General features: G+C 41.9%; 1 protein-coding gene across 1 annotated transcript in view; it reads right to left on the bottom strand.

The window, feature by feature from the left end:
- The window catches only part of TBC1D32 (TBC1 domain family member 32), a 180,305-nt gene that overhangs the window by 36,571 nt on the left and 127,187 nt on the right, over positions 1-16,547 (bottom strand). The window contains 1 exon segment of the mRNA XM_077812143.1: positions 16,267-16,350. Within this exon segment, the coding sequence (XP_077668269.1) occupies positions 16,267-16,350 (84 nt within the window).

Raw genomic sequence — 16,547 nt, forward strand, 5'->3', positions numbered from 1 at the left:
TCCAATCCCCGGCTCCTTGTCCCCTGACCGCCCCCTCCCAGGACCCCCCACCCCAACTGCCCCCCCAGAACTCCACCCCCATCCAACCCCCCCTGCTCCCTGTCCCCTGACTGCCCCGACCCCTATCCACACCCCTGCCCCCTGACAGGCCCCCCCCTGGCCCCCCAACCCATCCAATCCCCCCCAATCCTTGTCCCCTGACTGCCCCCTCCTGAGACCCCCGTCCCTAACTGCCCCCCCAGGACCCTACCCCCTCTCCATCCCCCCCTGCTCCCCATCTCCTGACCACCCCCCTGAACCTCTGCCCCATCCAACCACCCCCTGTCCCCTGACTGCCCCCTGACACCTCCTGCCCCTTATCCAACACCCTTCTCCCCCTGCCCCCTTACTATGTCACTCAGAGCGTCAGGACAGGCTTATTGGAAAGCCTGGGAGGTGGGCGGGTGCAAGCTGTGCTACCAGTGTGGCTGCAGGGAAGGGGGACAGCGGGGGAGGGACCAGGGGATAGCCGCCCTGGCCGGGAGCTCAAGGGCCGGGCAGGATGGTCCCATGGGTCGGATGTGGCCCACGGGCCGTAGTTTGCCCACCTCTGCTCTATGGTATTCACTCTAAGGCATCCCTTAATCATTCAGCATCAAATCAGGTCCATGCAACAAAACTTATGTTTCTGTTTCAATATGCCCCTTCCCTTTGCCCCATTTTGTTTTTCCTTCATTTTTTTTACTCACCATAAAGAAATAAAAAGGCTGCTGTTGCAGCCACTGAGTCATTATTCATGTTTTATTTTTCTCCTCAGTAAAGTTGACTAGACATCTAAAGGGCATTTTTTAGTTAATAGTAAAATAATTCAAGTTTAAGAAAAACTATTTAAAGTGTTGGCAGATTTAATAACACATCAGAGATTGATAGATTTCTGTAGTTTAAGATGAACACTGTTCTGTCCACACAGCTCTCATTTAATTAGATATGGAATTATGAGATATGTCATGCAGTTTAGAAGTTAACCTTTAATTTTTGGATTACTTAAACTCCACCGACAACTCTTTTAGTAAAAATACAAGATTGCCCATTTGATGGCTAATCTGTCTAAGAACTTGCTCTAGAAAAGAAAAAAATGCATAAAGAAACAAACTTATAAACTGACAAATGGATTTTAATATAAAGCCAGGTGTCAGGCTGAAGCCTTGTCAAATGTGAAGTGAATTGTAAGTTCTGCTTTTGTATGATTGAGCATTTGTACGATTGCTCTCAGAAGGCTTTTGCAATTGTACATTATTGAGCTTGGGCAGCCCTCTCTGCATATTCTCACTTGAGGGATGCACCTTCTGTGTTGCTGTGTTTCAAGAACCTTCTTGAGAAGCTTGGACCATTGTGACTCATGGCATGAACATGGGAGTAAAACCTAGCACAAATGTCCACCCTCCACCCCCTTTCACAGCCTCAGAGGTAGGGAAACGTTGCTCCAGCAGTGAAAAGAAAACCCCTGGTGCCACTTTAAGGATTGTTCCCTTTTCCCTCCCTCTCCTCATGGGCTTGGTGTGGAGGAACAGTGGGGAAAAGGGGACTCCCTAGATGACTGGCAACACTGAAGGGTGCAGCTCTGTGCACCCAAGGTGAGGATTTAAAACGCCTTTACCATTCTGGGGCACCATTCTGTACCCTAATTCCAAAGTTTCTCCTCATTCCCCTGTTTCAGTCCTTGTGTAGGATGCCTCTTCTTAGACCCTCTCCTAGTCCCTTGAGTGCACATCTTTCAAGAGGTAGGCCCATGCCTCCACTTCTTTTTGGGGTGGATCCCTGGAATCCAACCAAGCTCCAAGTGCACTCCAGCTTACACTTCCCTGGTTGCCAGCTGTATTACCTAGTAAGTCTAAGTGGGGTTGGACCAAGTTCTACGTTAGGAGCCTCTGATCAGTAATAGTAACCAGTGACACAGAAGCAGTTTCCCCAAAACAAAGTAAAATTTATTTTGTCAAAATGGTACACAGAGCTTAGAGAATTAGGTTTAAAATAAAAGAGACCTATATGCATATTGTCTTACCTATGCTGTCATTCCCCTCAAACCCCTAGGTAGTAACAGCTGTACCTTGGTACTCCATTCTCTTTGGGCCTCAAGTTACAGCTTGCAGACTCTGATTCTCAGGCAGTCTCTGTGTCAGCTTACAGCATTATGACTATCTCTCTCTGCCAACTTGCAGCTGAGCTATTTTCCCCCTCTCTCTTTGCTAGGGGTACCTCTTAACAGACCCCTCAGTGTCTTTTGACCTCTCTTCTCGGCATTGGCCGAACAGCCCTGCCACAAGAGTTGAGTCTCAAGGCTATAAACATGGCTAATGCATTTGAGGCGACGTCCTTTATCTGGACATTGCTTTATTCTTCTTGCCTGGTTTCTTAACAACCCTGTTTTACAGCCTCCTTGGAATGCACTATATGCATTAAGACATGTAACAGTAACAGGGAGATGAGGTCATAAATAATATTAATAAGAAATAACACACATTTTCTTGATTTGTAACACTTTGCAATTTGAGTAGGGCCAGATTTCTGGACCTAACCGTTGGCATTACATTAGTCATGCTTTTGGGGCTGGGAAGGATTTTTTTTTGCCGACTGGCCTGGTTGGTATGGGTTTTTTCACCTTCTTCTGAGCAGCCCAGAGACCTGGTAGGAGGTTGGGTGGTAAGGAGTTCATGCTATTCCAATCTGGCAAATGTCTGGTGCAGATTAATGTGAATAGAGGGTTCAGTTCCTTGATAAACTGGAAGTGGAATTAGTATTAGAGGGCATCCCCCAAAATACGGGTGGGTATAATGTCTGGTACAGCAAGAGGCCACACCTTTCCCCCATTGTCTCAACCCTCATATGGAGGACTGACCAGTGGTATCCTAGCAACTTTAATAGAACCAGGTAAAGGGCTTGGAGTGGACGGGTTGGGGGCAATTCTCCCCCCAGGTAATATGGCTCACAGAAGGAAATCTGACCCACACTGGATGAATTATTACTAGCTAGTTTCTCAGATGTGTGAATAAAGTTGTGACTTGTTAAACCACATTTCTTGTGCCTTGTCTTGTTTTCCATTGGTGTCTGGGACAATAGTACATCTATCCTGCAAATAACCTTTTCCAATGGCCTAGAATCAATCCATCTAAACTACCTAAAGAAACAACTGCAACAAACGTAAACAAACTAAACAGCACATTTGGTCAGAAAAAAGTCTCTCTAGGCACAGAGCAAAAGGTCCCTATGCCAGCAGCAAGCCATGAAAAGGAAGCACATACCCACTATTTATCACACCTCTGGAAAGGTCACCCCTTGGGTTGTTCTTCTACCATGACTTCACATCTAGCCCAAGTTATGAAGCTTGAAGTTATGAATGTTGTGCATGCACAGTGCATTTGTAATGACAGCTTGATATGTAACAGCAATCTGCCAACATTGCTCTTAGAATGCATCTCAGGCTAACTGAACTGTGTAGAGGACAAGCTGATCAGTTAATATGTATATTGAATGACGCAATACTCCATAAATTCAAGGATTTATACCTGTTTACAGGGACACATTTAGGTCTAGTCTACACTTCAAATTTTAAACATATTGTATCCATGTCAGGCAACTATTGTGTTGTAACCAAGTCCATTCTCTCTGTTATATTTTGTGACAAAGTCCCTCCTCTACCTTGGTGGGTCTTGCGCTTATTGGCAGATTTGCTTGCCTTGGAGCTTCACAGCAGCCCTCAGTTTGGCCGTTTTCATGAACTCACAGTCCAGGTCAACTCCTCCTGTGTCTGACCAGGAGTTGGGAGGTTTGGGGGGGAACCCGGGTCCGCCCTCTACTCTGGGTTCCAGCCCAGGGCCCTGTGGAATGCAGCTGTTTAGAGTACCTCCTGGAACAGCTGTGAAACAGCAACTCCTCCCTGGGCTACTTCCCCATGGCCTCCTTCCAGTACCTTCTTTATCCTCACCATAGGACCTTCCTCCGGGTGTCTGATAATGCTTGTACTCCTCAGTCCTCCAACAGTATGTGTTCTCACTCTCAGCTCCTAGAGCCTCTTGCTTCCAGCTCCTTACACGCACACCATAAACTGAAGTGAGCTTCTTTTTAAACCCAGGTGCCCCGATTAGCCTACCTTAATTGATTCTAGCAGCTTCTTGATTGGCTGCAGGTGTTCTAATCAGCCTATCGTCTTAATTGTCTCCAGAAGGTTCCTGATTGTTCTGAAACCTTCCCTGTTACCTTACCCAGGGAAAAGGGACCTACTTAACCTGGGGCTAATATATCTGCCTTTTATTACTCTCCTGTAGCCATCTGGCCTGACCTTGTCACAATTTGTATGCTGGGCTTTAGATCTTAACTTTCCCAAGCAGAACGTGGTGAAGTGATTTCTTTTTCTGTCTTAAAAAGTAGCATATTCTATCTTGCATTTGGACACTAGGAATATGTAAGAACAAGAAACAAAATAGGACAGATGTGAAAAAATGGCCGTCATCATAACTATCTAAAAATCAATCAAATTACCGGCTCCCTTATGTGACTTTTTAATTAACAGGACACGAAGGCTAAGTCTCCACATATGGTGGAGTGTTGAATACAGGCACTACACGTGTAGCTACACACCACAATGAAAAGCAGGCTACCTACAGTATCACTGCAGATGGAAAAGTCTCCAGCAGGGAGGAGGTAGCAGGGAAACTCTCCAGGAGCAGGGAAGCAGCAGGGAAAAGCTTCCCTCTATCAGAGCCTTTCCTCGCCGCCTCCCCACTGCCAAAACCTTTCTTTGCTGCTGTAGCCTTTGGCTGAGGCAGGAAAATGCTTTGACAATGGGTATGCAGAGGGACTAAAATAGCCTGTCAGTGTGGGAGACACTGCCTGAGCATGTAGAAAGCCATTTAGGGTACATCCAATAAGGGTTCAGGTGTTTATGACACTCCACTCACCAAGCTGTGTCTCACCCCCTAGGCTGCTATTTATACCCAAGCTAGCTGTCTGCACTCTATAACTGCAGCTGTACCCTTTGCATCAAATTGTATCTGCTCCTGAGCAGGTAGGAGAGGGAGAGGAACAGAGGACTGGCTTTCAACTCCTCAGCCCAGTGCAACTGTGATGGAGGCAGCTATAATGAGGTTGCTTGTACTTCCCGCATGTAAGGAGAGGCTGCTAGAGCTATTGGCATATTCCAAGAAGGGCATGTGTGGTTGGGGGTTGGGCTGGGAAGTCAGCATTGGGACAAAGGGAAAACTACATCTGTACTACAAGTATAGGAAGTGTTTATTTCAACACTGGGTCTCCCTTCCCTTCTACAGATGCTATATCTCCCCCTCCATCACCACTGCAGTTTCCCATTCCTTGCCCTGCTCAGTGCTCCATTTGCTATCAGAACCATGGTTTAGCTCTAGGACTATTCATTTTTTTAGGTCAGAGGAAAAATAAAAGCAAACAAGAAAGTACCAGTGGCAGGAGGCAGACAGAGAGAATTAATTAACTTGTAATGCCCACACTATGTGCATGTGCTCTCATCTGAGTACAAATCAGAGTCCATTTTCAGGGCTGATAATAGAAAGTTAACTTCAGTTAAGATTTGTGTTGCTGTTTATAATTAAGTATTGCAACTGCATAAAGATTTATCAGTTATTTTTTCTCCTCTGATCTTTAAAGGGATAACAACCCAATCTAATTTGATTTTTTCCAGATTTGCAAATTTTACAATAGATTGAAATCCTGAGGGAGTCCACAACAGATGGATGATTGTGTTATTCTAATTTTGGCTACCTAAAGGCTGTCATTTTTTTAAAGATAATAAATTTCTTATTTCAAGGAACATGACAAACACCGAGTATCCGTGCATTGTACTGAAACTACTTTCATACAAATTACAGCTTCTGTTTATTAAAATAAAACATCTGGCTTCTGTTAAAGCCTCTGTTGTTCAAGAGACTGTTCAAATCCCAAGGAGTAATGTCAGAGGGAGGATGGAGCATACCACCATCTATCAGATGCTCTGTGAGCTTCTTTGGAGGTGGAGGTGGGAGAGGTGCTTGGGAAGAGATGTGGTCCTAAAATTTACTTATACATTATTGGTTAAATACTACATATTAATTCTTGTGGAAGGTCTGTCTTATTATATTTTTGTTTCTGTAGATTGACTGATTTGTTTTTGTTTCGGGCTGATTCTGTAAAACATGGGCTAATTCCTTAATAATGCATGAGCTGGTAGGGATTTTTTTTTTGTATTAAATATTAGTATTTATAAGACTTGGCTGAGATTGCATAAACAGGCTGGTGAAGGAAAGACAATATCATGTAACACAAGCAGTACAATTAGTCTTGGTCAAGAATCAGTTGTCCCCTTTCTTAGAGAAATCCTTCCATAAGTCTCTCGGATAGAAGATCTTGGAAAGGCTGAGTATTAAGGTACTCATTCATTATCAGATCAATCAGAGAGTGACAAACTTGATATCCAAGAAATAAGGAAACTCAGTTCATATAGATCATGGGTTTCTATTTTTATTTCATTATTTTGCTGCTGGAACCTAACATTTAAATTTGGCCTGGAAGCATAGGTCCTGATTCCCATTTCATTCAGTACTGGAACAAGAACAAGTTCAAAACCTTGTAAGCTTTCAAAAAACAGAATTGTTTTCTGGCTGGCCCTACTCATTTCACAGCATATGAGGGGGAAAGGGTTTATCTTTATTTTTTGCCCTTAAGCGTATTTGTTTCTAAGAAGGGTCTGAAAGAGTTCTCCCCTAACAGCTAGTTCAGGAGCAAATTGTATTTATGAATGAATCCCACCTTTCCAACAGAATCTAGGACTTACATCTAGCTCTGAAAGATCTTGAGACACAGAACTTTAAATTCATGAACATACCTACTCTGCCTAGACATCCAGCAGATAGAGCAGTGTTGCTCAAAGTGATCAACTTTGTCTGGTGTTGGCTTACAAATCACTTTAGTACTGAATGCAGGGGTAGTGAAATGTTATTAGGGTTGTTGTCTTTACTGTATGAATAAAGGGGAGCAGAACTGTGCTTAACCTGTACCAAAGGGGGGGAGGGAGTGTCACCCTTAGCTGAAAGGACCTCATAAGCAAGGGGCTCTAATACCAGACCCCGTGAAAGTAAGAGGGGTGGGGACAGGTATCCCAGCCAGGAGGAGCAGACTTTGCCTAAGGATCCCCAATCTGGTTTTACCTGTTCCTCCCCACTGTTCAAAGATAGAGCTAAATAGACTCCATTAGGAGCCTTCTTTTATTTTAAGTGCTCAAAGAAGCTGACAATCACTTGTGGTGGAACAGCGTATCTGCCCAGCCTAAGAGCTGAAAATCACTGAGAGCTGGTGAAACCTCAAGAGACTGACCTGCAGAGGTCATAGCAGAGAGGCAGCAGGGCGGCCAGCGGAGAGGAACTGCAGCTAGTGGGGTGGTCAGTGGAGAGCCAACCACGGCTGGCTCAGATGGAGGAGCAAGCAAGGTGCCTTCTTCCCCGAGTGGGAGGTGAACTCACACAGATGCACCTTTGACTCCTGGCTCCTCACTGACCAAGGACAACCACTGTGAATGAGGTATGAGGAGGGAACAGAGAGGTGCACAGAAAAGAAACTTTTGGCTGTAGACCTCAGAACATGAGGCAGAAGACACTTCCCTATGTACTCTGGGGTGGGTGTCCTGCTCACAGTTTTATGATTATGAATCATGCTTGTGGTATTTTTCCTAATTAATGTCAGGTGACTTCACTCCTTTCAATTAAAAGTTTCTTTTCTACACTTAGACTCTGTGCTTGAGAGTGGGGAAGTATTGTCTCTCAGAGGCACCTCGGGGTGGTGTGTAATTTTCCCAGGTTACTGTGTGGTGACTGGAGCTGGTTCTGTGCTGTATTGTTGAAAATGAACCCCTAGATATTGAACCCAGCTCTGGTTGCTGCCCGCTCCACCTGGCAGAAGGGTTACACGTTACTTTCAAACTTTTGTATGTCACAATACTGTCTAATACTAGGTTCTTCATAATCATAACAAACATATTTGTTTTATGACCTAGACTGACTGAAGGACTTTATACAGGGCAAGAATAAGAAATCTAATAAGATTAGGGGTATCACTATTTGTGACAATGGCACAAATACAACTGTGGAAAAGAGACTGATAAGAACTAATGCTTTACTGATTAATGAATTCTCAGAGTGCCTGCTACCAGTAATATCAAGAAACAACACAATGTATACTGGAATGTTTGTTTTGAGAACTGAACATTCAGTCATGTTCCAATAATGTGTGTCCAACTTTGCTTTGTTAATAAGGATAATTGGGTTAAAATACTGCTGAAAAATTCTGACAAGGGCTATCATGCAGCCTAAGTTATTTACCATGGAAAGAGGAAGTGTAAAACCCAAGGTAACCCAGAAAAGAGGCCTTTGCTTTTGTCAGTTTTGTTTTGTTGCTGTGTCCATACTTTTTTACTTTTTCCAATACTGAGAAATGAAGCTAATGGGTATAAAGTCTACTGAATATTGAAGCTGAGTATTTCCCAAGCCTAACATGCATCCTAACATTTCCCTTGCCTATTCACACTTTCTGCTGTAGTTGACATGTGCAGGAGAAACTCCATCTTATCTACAAATTGAACAGAATTGGGCTTGTCTTCTGATCTGGCTTTCTAGCCTCCCACACTTCAGAGGGAGCAGGATGCCGTGCCTGCCTGAAGGATCTCTCTCTCAGGAGGAAGCTTGCAACTATTATCCAAACCTCTTTCATTCACAGCTTTATTGTAGGGTTTTGAAAATAAAGCCTAAAAGGTATGATTTTGAGTGGATAATTAAATTATGTTATAATCCTGGCATTTCTGTTCAAAATAATACAAAATCATACAGTAATTCTACATGCATTTACATAATTCTATACACCATTAAAACTGTGATTGGAATCCAAGAATATAATATATTTATATAGGCAATATACAAGTGATAAATTGGTTAGGCTTGTACAATTTTTCACATGCTTATAGCTGTATCACTTACTTACTAACCCCTGGATTTATTCTTTATTTTATTCCTGGGCAGCTTTTAAAGCATGTCATTTAAAAAAGAAAATCAATCCATCAAGGAAATATTTCTTCTTTCTCTCCAGAAATGTAAAACAACCCTCTCTTCTTCCACCAGCCCAAGGCGAGAACAGGCAAGATTGGGTGTGTCTACACTGCAATTAAAAACCCATGGCTGACCCGTGCCAGCTAACTCAGGCTTCCAGGGCTCAGGCTAAGGGGCTGTTTAATTGCGGTGTAGATCATAGAATCATAGACTTTAAGGTCAGAAGGAACCATTATGATCATCCAATTTTTTATATATATATATATATATATACATACACACTAATGTATGATACAAATATATGCATACATATGTGCATGTGCGCACACACACAGAATTAGAGATGTTCATATACATCGTTATCCCTGGGAACAGATTTATAATATAAGTGAGGAAGAAAAGTAAGACCTTCAAATCATGTAAAGATTTTATATTACCCAATATACTATGTGCATATGCTGCCCTCATGCTGCACACAATAAAAAAATGCAAAAACAACTTTAAAATCATAGACCTTAAGGTCAGAAGGGACCATTATGATAGTCTAGTCTGACCTCTTGCACAATGCAGGCAACAGAATCTCACCCACTCACTCCTGTAACAAACCCCTAACTTACGTCTGAGCTACTGAAGTCCTCAAATTGTGGTTTAAAGACTTCAAGGTGCAGAAAATCCTCCAGCAAGTGACCCATGCCCCACACTGCAGAGGAAGGCGAAAAACCCCCAGGGCCTCTTCCAATCTGCCCTGGAGGAAAATTCCTTCCCGACCCCAAATATGGCGATCAGCTAAACCCTGAGCATGTGGGCAAGACTCACCAGCCAGAGACCCAGGAAAGAATTTTCTGTAGTAACTCAGATCCCACCCCATCTAACATCCCATCACAGGCCATTGGGCATATTTACCGCTAAGAGTGAAAGATCAATTAATTGCCAGAATTAGGCTATCCCATCATACCATCCCCTCCATAAACTTATCAAGCCTAGTCTTGAAGCCAGATAGGTCTTTTGTCTCCACTGCTCCCCTTGGAAGGCTGTTCCAGAACTTCACTCCTCTGATGGTTAGAAACCTTCGTCTAATTTCAAGTCTAAACTTCCTGATGGCCAGTTTATATCCATTTGTTCTTGTGTCCACATTGGTACTGAGCTTAAATAATTCCTCTGCCTCCCTGGTATTTATCCCTCCGATATATTTATAGAGAGCAATCATATCTCTCCTCAGCCTTCGTTTGGTTAGGCTAAACAAATCAAGCTCTTTGAGTCTCCTTTCATAAGACAGGTTTTCCATTCCTCGGATCATCCTAGTAGACCTTTTCCGTACCTGTTCCAGTTTGAATTCATCCTTCTTAAACATGGGAGACCAGAACTGCACAAAATATTCCAGATGAGGTCTCACCAGTGCCTTGTATAACGGTACTAACACCTCCTTATCTCTACTGGAAATACCTCTCCTGATGCATCCCCAGACCACATTAGCTTTTTGCATGGCCATATCACATTGGCACCTCATAGTCATCCTGTGATCAACCAATACTCCGAGGTCTTCTCCTCCTCTGTTACTTCCAAGTGATGCATCCCCAGGTTGTGACAAAAATTCTTGTTATTAATCCCTAAATGTATGACCTTGCACTTTTCACTATTAAATTTCATCCTATTACTATTACTCCAGTTTACAAGGTCATCCAGATCTTCCTGTAGGATATCCCGGTCCTTCTCTGTATTTGCAATACCTCCCAGCTTTGTGTCATCCGCAAATTCCATTAGAACATTCCCACTTTTTGTGCCAAGGGTAATAATAATAAGATTAAATAAGATTGGTCCCAAAACCGATCCCTGAGGAACTTCACTAGTAACCTCCTTCCAGCCTAACAGTTCACCTTTCAGTATGACCCGTTGTAGTCTCCCCTTTAACCAGTTCCTTATCCACCTTTCAATTTTCATACTGATCCCCATCTTTTCCAATTTAGCTAATAATTCCCCATGTGGAACTGTATCAAATGACTTACTGAAATCGAGGTACATTAGAACCACTACATTTCCTTTGTCTAAAAAATCTGTTACCTTCTCGAAGAAGGAGATCAGGTTGGTTTGGCAGGATCTAACTTTTGTAAAACCATGTTGTATTTTGTCCCAATTACCATTGATCTCAATGTCCTTAACTACTTTTTCCTTCAATTTTTTTTCCAAAACCTTGCATACTACAGATGTCAAATTAACAGGCCTGTAATTACCCAGATCACATTTTTTTCCCTTTCTTAAAAATAGGAACTATGTTAGCAATTCTCCAGTCATACTGTACAGCCCCTGAATTTACAGATGCGTTAAAAATTCTTGCTAATAGTCTTGCAATTTCATATGCCAGTTCCTTTAATATTCTTGGATGAAGGTTATCTGGGGCCCCAGATTTAGTCCCATTAAGCTGTTCAAGTTTGGCTTCTACCTTGGACGTGGTAATATCTATTTCCATATCCTCATTCCCATTTGTCGTCCTACCATTATCCCTAATCTCCTCATTAAAGACTGAGGCAAAGTATTTGTTTAGATATTGGGCCATGCCTAGATTATCCTTAACCTCCACTCCATCCTCACTGTTTAGCGGTCCCACTTCTCCTTTCTTTGTTTTCTTCCAATTTATATGGCTATAGAACCTTTTACTGTTGGTTTTAATTCCCTTTGCAAGGTCCAACTCTACAGGGCTTTTGACCTTTCTCACTTTATCCCTACATGTTCTGACCTCAATAAGGTAGCTTTCCTTGCTGATCCCTCCCATCTTCCACTCCTTGTAGGCTTTCTGCTTTTTCTTAATCACCTCTCTGAGGTGCTTGCTCATCCAGCTTGGTCTACAACTCCTGCCAATGAATTTTTTCCCCTTTCTTGGGATGCAGGCTTCTGATAGTTTCTGTAACTTTGACTTGAAGTAATTCCAGGCCCCCTCCACCTTTAGATCCACAAGTTCTTCAGTTCAATCCACTTCCCTAACTAATTTTGCTTACTTTTTTAAAGTTAGCCCTTTTTAAATCAAAAAGCCTAGTCACAGATCTATTTTTGTTTATCCTCCCATTTAATTTGAACTGAATTAGCTCATGATCGCTCGAACCAAGGTTGTCCCCTACAACCATTTCTTCTATGAGGTCCTCACTATTCACCAAAACCAAATCTATAATGGCATCACCCTTGTTGGTTCAGCAACTACTTGGTGAAGAAATCCATCAGCTATTGCATCCAGGAAAATCTGAGCCCTATTATTGTTACTAGCACTCATCCTCCAGTCTATATCTGGAAAGTTAAAGTCTCCCATGATCACACGATTCCCATTAGTATTTACTTCATTAAAAACATTAAAGAGGTCTCTATCCATATCCAAATCGGATCCCTGTTGTCTACAGCACACCCCAAGCACTATCCCAGGGGAGGCTCTAGTAGCTTTCTTCCCCAATGTGATTTTTGCCCAGACAGACTCTGTCTTATCCATTCCATCACATCTTATTTCTTTACAATCTACCTCATCATTGATATACAATGCTACTCCACCTTTGCCTTTATTTCTGTCTTTCCTAAACAGCACCTACCTTTCAATACTGTACTCCAGTTGTGACTACTATTCTACCATGTTTCTGTTATATCTATAATATCTGGTTTCACTTCCTGCACCAGTAGCTCTAGTTCTTCCATTTTGTTACCTAGGCTCCTCGCATTAGTGTACAAACATCTTAATTTTTGCTGTTTGGCTTCACTCACATTCTTTACCTGATTAGGCACAGATGTTCTACCGCCCGTATCACCTATTACACTGGTATCTATACTACCCTTCCTCCTTATGTCCATTCTCCTAACCATGGCTGTATCCTTTCTTACCTCATTTTCTTCCTTTTCAATATTAAAATCCAGAGTGGAGATTACCTGGACAACTTCCAACCATCTCCCCCGAATTCCTAGTTTAAAGCTCTCTTAATCAGTTGTGCCAGCCTCCATCCTAGAAGTCTATTTCCCTCCCCACGCAGGTGAAGTCCATCCTGAGAGAACAGTCCTCTGTTCATGAATGCTTCCCAGTGGCCATACTTCCCAAAACCCTCCTTATAGCACCACTGCCTGAGCCATCTGTTGAGCATCATAATCTTGTCACACCTTTGTTGCCCTTCTCTAGGAACAGTCAGAATCCCACTGAAGATCACCTGAGCCTCGATTTCCTTAAGCGTCTCCCCCAGCCTGGCATAGTCTCCCTTGATACGTTCCAGCGAGAACCTAGCCATATCATTTGTTCCCACAAAGGACAATCAGTGGATTCCTTTCCTGCTCCCGTTAGGATCCTTTTCAGCCTCAGGTCCATATCCCATATCTTAGCAGACAGCACACCCTTCTGTTCTCTGGATCAGCTCTAGTTACAGGCCTGTCTATTCTTCTCAGTAAGAAGTTCCCAATCACTTGTAGACCTGCCTTTTCCTGGTGATGGTGCGATTCTCCGGTCTATCCCCTCTTCTCTCTGGCTGCAAGGCCTCTCGATTCCTATTGTCCCTTGCAATCATCTCGTATCACATCCTGTATCATCTCGGGGATCATATTTGGTGTTGTTATCTCCATTGACTCTTTCCCTCTTCCTATAGGACTAGCTTCCTTTTTCTTCTTCCTTGCCCTCTCACCTTCAGTGACCACCTGCTGTGACCCTTCTTCATTTTCCAACTCCGCCAACCTGTTCCTGATCACTATTTCTCCTTCACTAGCCTGTCTTTTCCTCTGCCTGGTTCTCTTAGTCACATGCTTCCACTGTCAACTTTCCTCACCCAGCAGTTTCCCCTCAGAGTTCTTTGGTCCTGCTTCCATCTGCAAGTCTGCGCTTTTCCCTTCAGCCTCCTCATGTCTTTGCTCCATCATCTGCTTGAACCCCCTCCTAAACTCAACCAGAGTTTCCACCTGCATCTCCAATCCTTGGATCTGTCATATCTGACATATGTCGTATGTCATAGCCTTCTCACCTAAGTCCTGTTAGTCTGGGAAACAAACCAAATCAAAACACCACCATCCACAGCAAAACAAACCCCCAACGAGCACCAAACACTGCCAGAACACCACACACTCCCTTCACAAGCCTGTCTGTTCCTCTGCAGCCCAATGGGACTCTCCCATCTTGCAGGGTTCTAGAGACCTGGCTCCAGCCTTAGCCTGAACGTCTACACCACAATTATACAGCCCCTTAGCTTAAGCCCCGGGAGCCTGAGTCAGCTGGCATGGGCCAGTCACAGGTTTTTCGTCGCAGAGTAGTCATACCCATTAAGACCTGGCCCAAGTTTTCTATACATACAAATGTCACAACTCTGAATTCTGATACCTTGCGTCCCTACAGGGCTATACATGTAAGTTTTATACCTTAGAAAGTAGGTTGAATCCCATCTTTCCAATAGAATCTAGGACTTACATCTAGCTTTGAAAGATCTTGAGCCACAGAACTTTAAAATCATATTTTTGATCTAGAAAAAAATATTTCAACTTATGCTTAGAAATATTTTACATTTATTAGTTTTTATTTTTCTCAGTCTCTGAGCCAGCACAGTTGAACACATGGTAAATATGAGAATACAGGAACAATCTCAATGATGTATTTTAAAAATCTCAAAAAAAAAAAAACCCTCCTAAAATAGTTTATGTAGCAAAGATAGTATATGTAAAATACATGATAATATGATGTGCAAAGAGATTTGGGGCCAACTGGAGCTAGGGAAATTTACATTAACAGAGTATCTGTTCCTTTACCTGCATTGATTTGGGCTGATGATAAAATTTTCAGAAGTAGCTAAGTTTCTTAGGAGGCTAAGCTAGATTCATTTTCAATAGGACACTGGCACTTTTGAAAATTTTACTTCATAAAACTCATTCATGAATAACAACTACCCTAAGCTCACAAAAAATAAATGGAGCTGGGCAGAAAATGGTAATTCCATTTCATGGAGGATTTGAAGATCTTTAAATTTGGCTTTGCTCTAATTTGGAATAAAACCAAAGATTTTCAAAATTCTTTGAAACACTGTTCTCCACACAGCTATACAGGGAGCCCTGGCTCCAGGGCAGTCTGCCTGAGTTCTGTCAGAATTTAAGCAAAAGCAAACCATTTCTGCAACACATTTAGATTTCAACAAGTTGGCAAATTCTGATACAAAATGTCTTACTTAATTTTTTCTGACCAGCTCTCAATTAACCCTTATGTTATACTACATATTTTGTGGTGATAAAAATGCTGTTAATCTGTAGAGCCAGGTGATAAATTTTATTTATCCTTTATCTTTGACTAACTCACCTGCACTCTGCTCACTAATCTATATGCATCAATATTTATTCAAACATTAATAACTTCTGAGTAGTTTCCAAGAGCTGCAATTAAACAAAACAAAACCCCTTATAAAAAAAAAGCCTTTCTTCCTTCAGTAAGTTCTCCCTATGAACTTGTACTGAGGTTCTAGATGGACAACATTGCACAAGAAACCGATTTAAGATAAGATATCTCCTGATCTAGTAGGGATAGAAAAAGGAGCTTAAGACCATTCAAAATGGGAAGATTACCAGGTTTCCAATAGGACACAAAATATTTCCTTCTAGTATGGAGAAAACTGAATTATAAAGTGTTGGCATTTAATGTACAGGAAAGTTAGTTTGGGTCATTCTTATGAGTTTTAAAAAGTGAGTTAATTGTATTTTTAGTTCCCTGACACATGTAGATGGACTCACAGTAACTAAAAGGGAGGGCTGGCATTAAAAAAAAAAAACAAAAAACAGCCCTCACTTGCAATTAAACTAAGACATTTCTAAAATAGCTGTTGGTTAAATGTGTAACTTATAAACAATACATGATGGGTTTTACTGGCATTTGTTTGGGATGGCAGTATTACTCAGTCACCTACGTAATTAATTCCTAAATAAGCATCCATAAAACCTTTATACCATACCATCATTTATTCTGTATCGCTCTTTATGTACTGTACATATATTACAAGAAGGTTCAAAATTCCATTAACATTAGTCACACTGTGCTTCAACAAACAGGCCCTGTTCCAGAAGGATGCTAAATGTTCCCCATGATTTGAATAATGAATACATGAACTGTTAAACAAAGAATATTAAAGACGTCTAGCTACTTTTTTAATAGTCAAAAAGATATGGATATATTATTTTTCTTTTAAATTCAAATATGAAGTGCCTGCAAACTTACCTTCATACTCTCCAGTGCTGAAGTAACATTCTGATGGGTTTTCAGAAAGATGCAACACAAACTTCTCAATTAATTCTGCCAAAACTGTAATAAGCAAAAACCCATTAAAACATTAGCAACAATGAATGGAATGTGGAACTACACTACCCAACAAAATTACAACATGTGGACAACTAAAGCAATTTGAACTCCTGAATGTTTATGCACAATTGTATGAGGAAACAATTTAAAATACTGTGTTTTTGTATTCATAACATTCCTGATACAAATTAAATTTTTAA

The sequence above is a fragment of the Eretmochelys imbricata genome, chromosome 3 (genome assembly GCF_965152235.1).
Source record: "Eretmochelys imbricata isolate rEreImb1 chromosome 3, rEreImb1.hap1, whole genome shotgun sequence".
Classification (NCBI taxonomy): domain Eukaryota; kingdom Metazoa; phylum Chordata; order Testudines; family Cheloniidae; genus Eretmochelys; species Eretmochelys imbricata.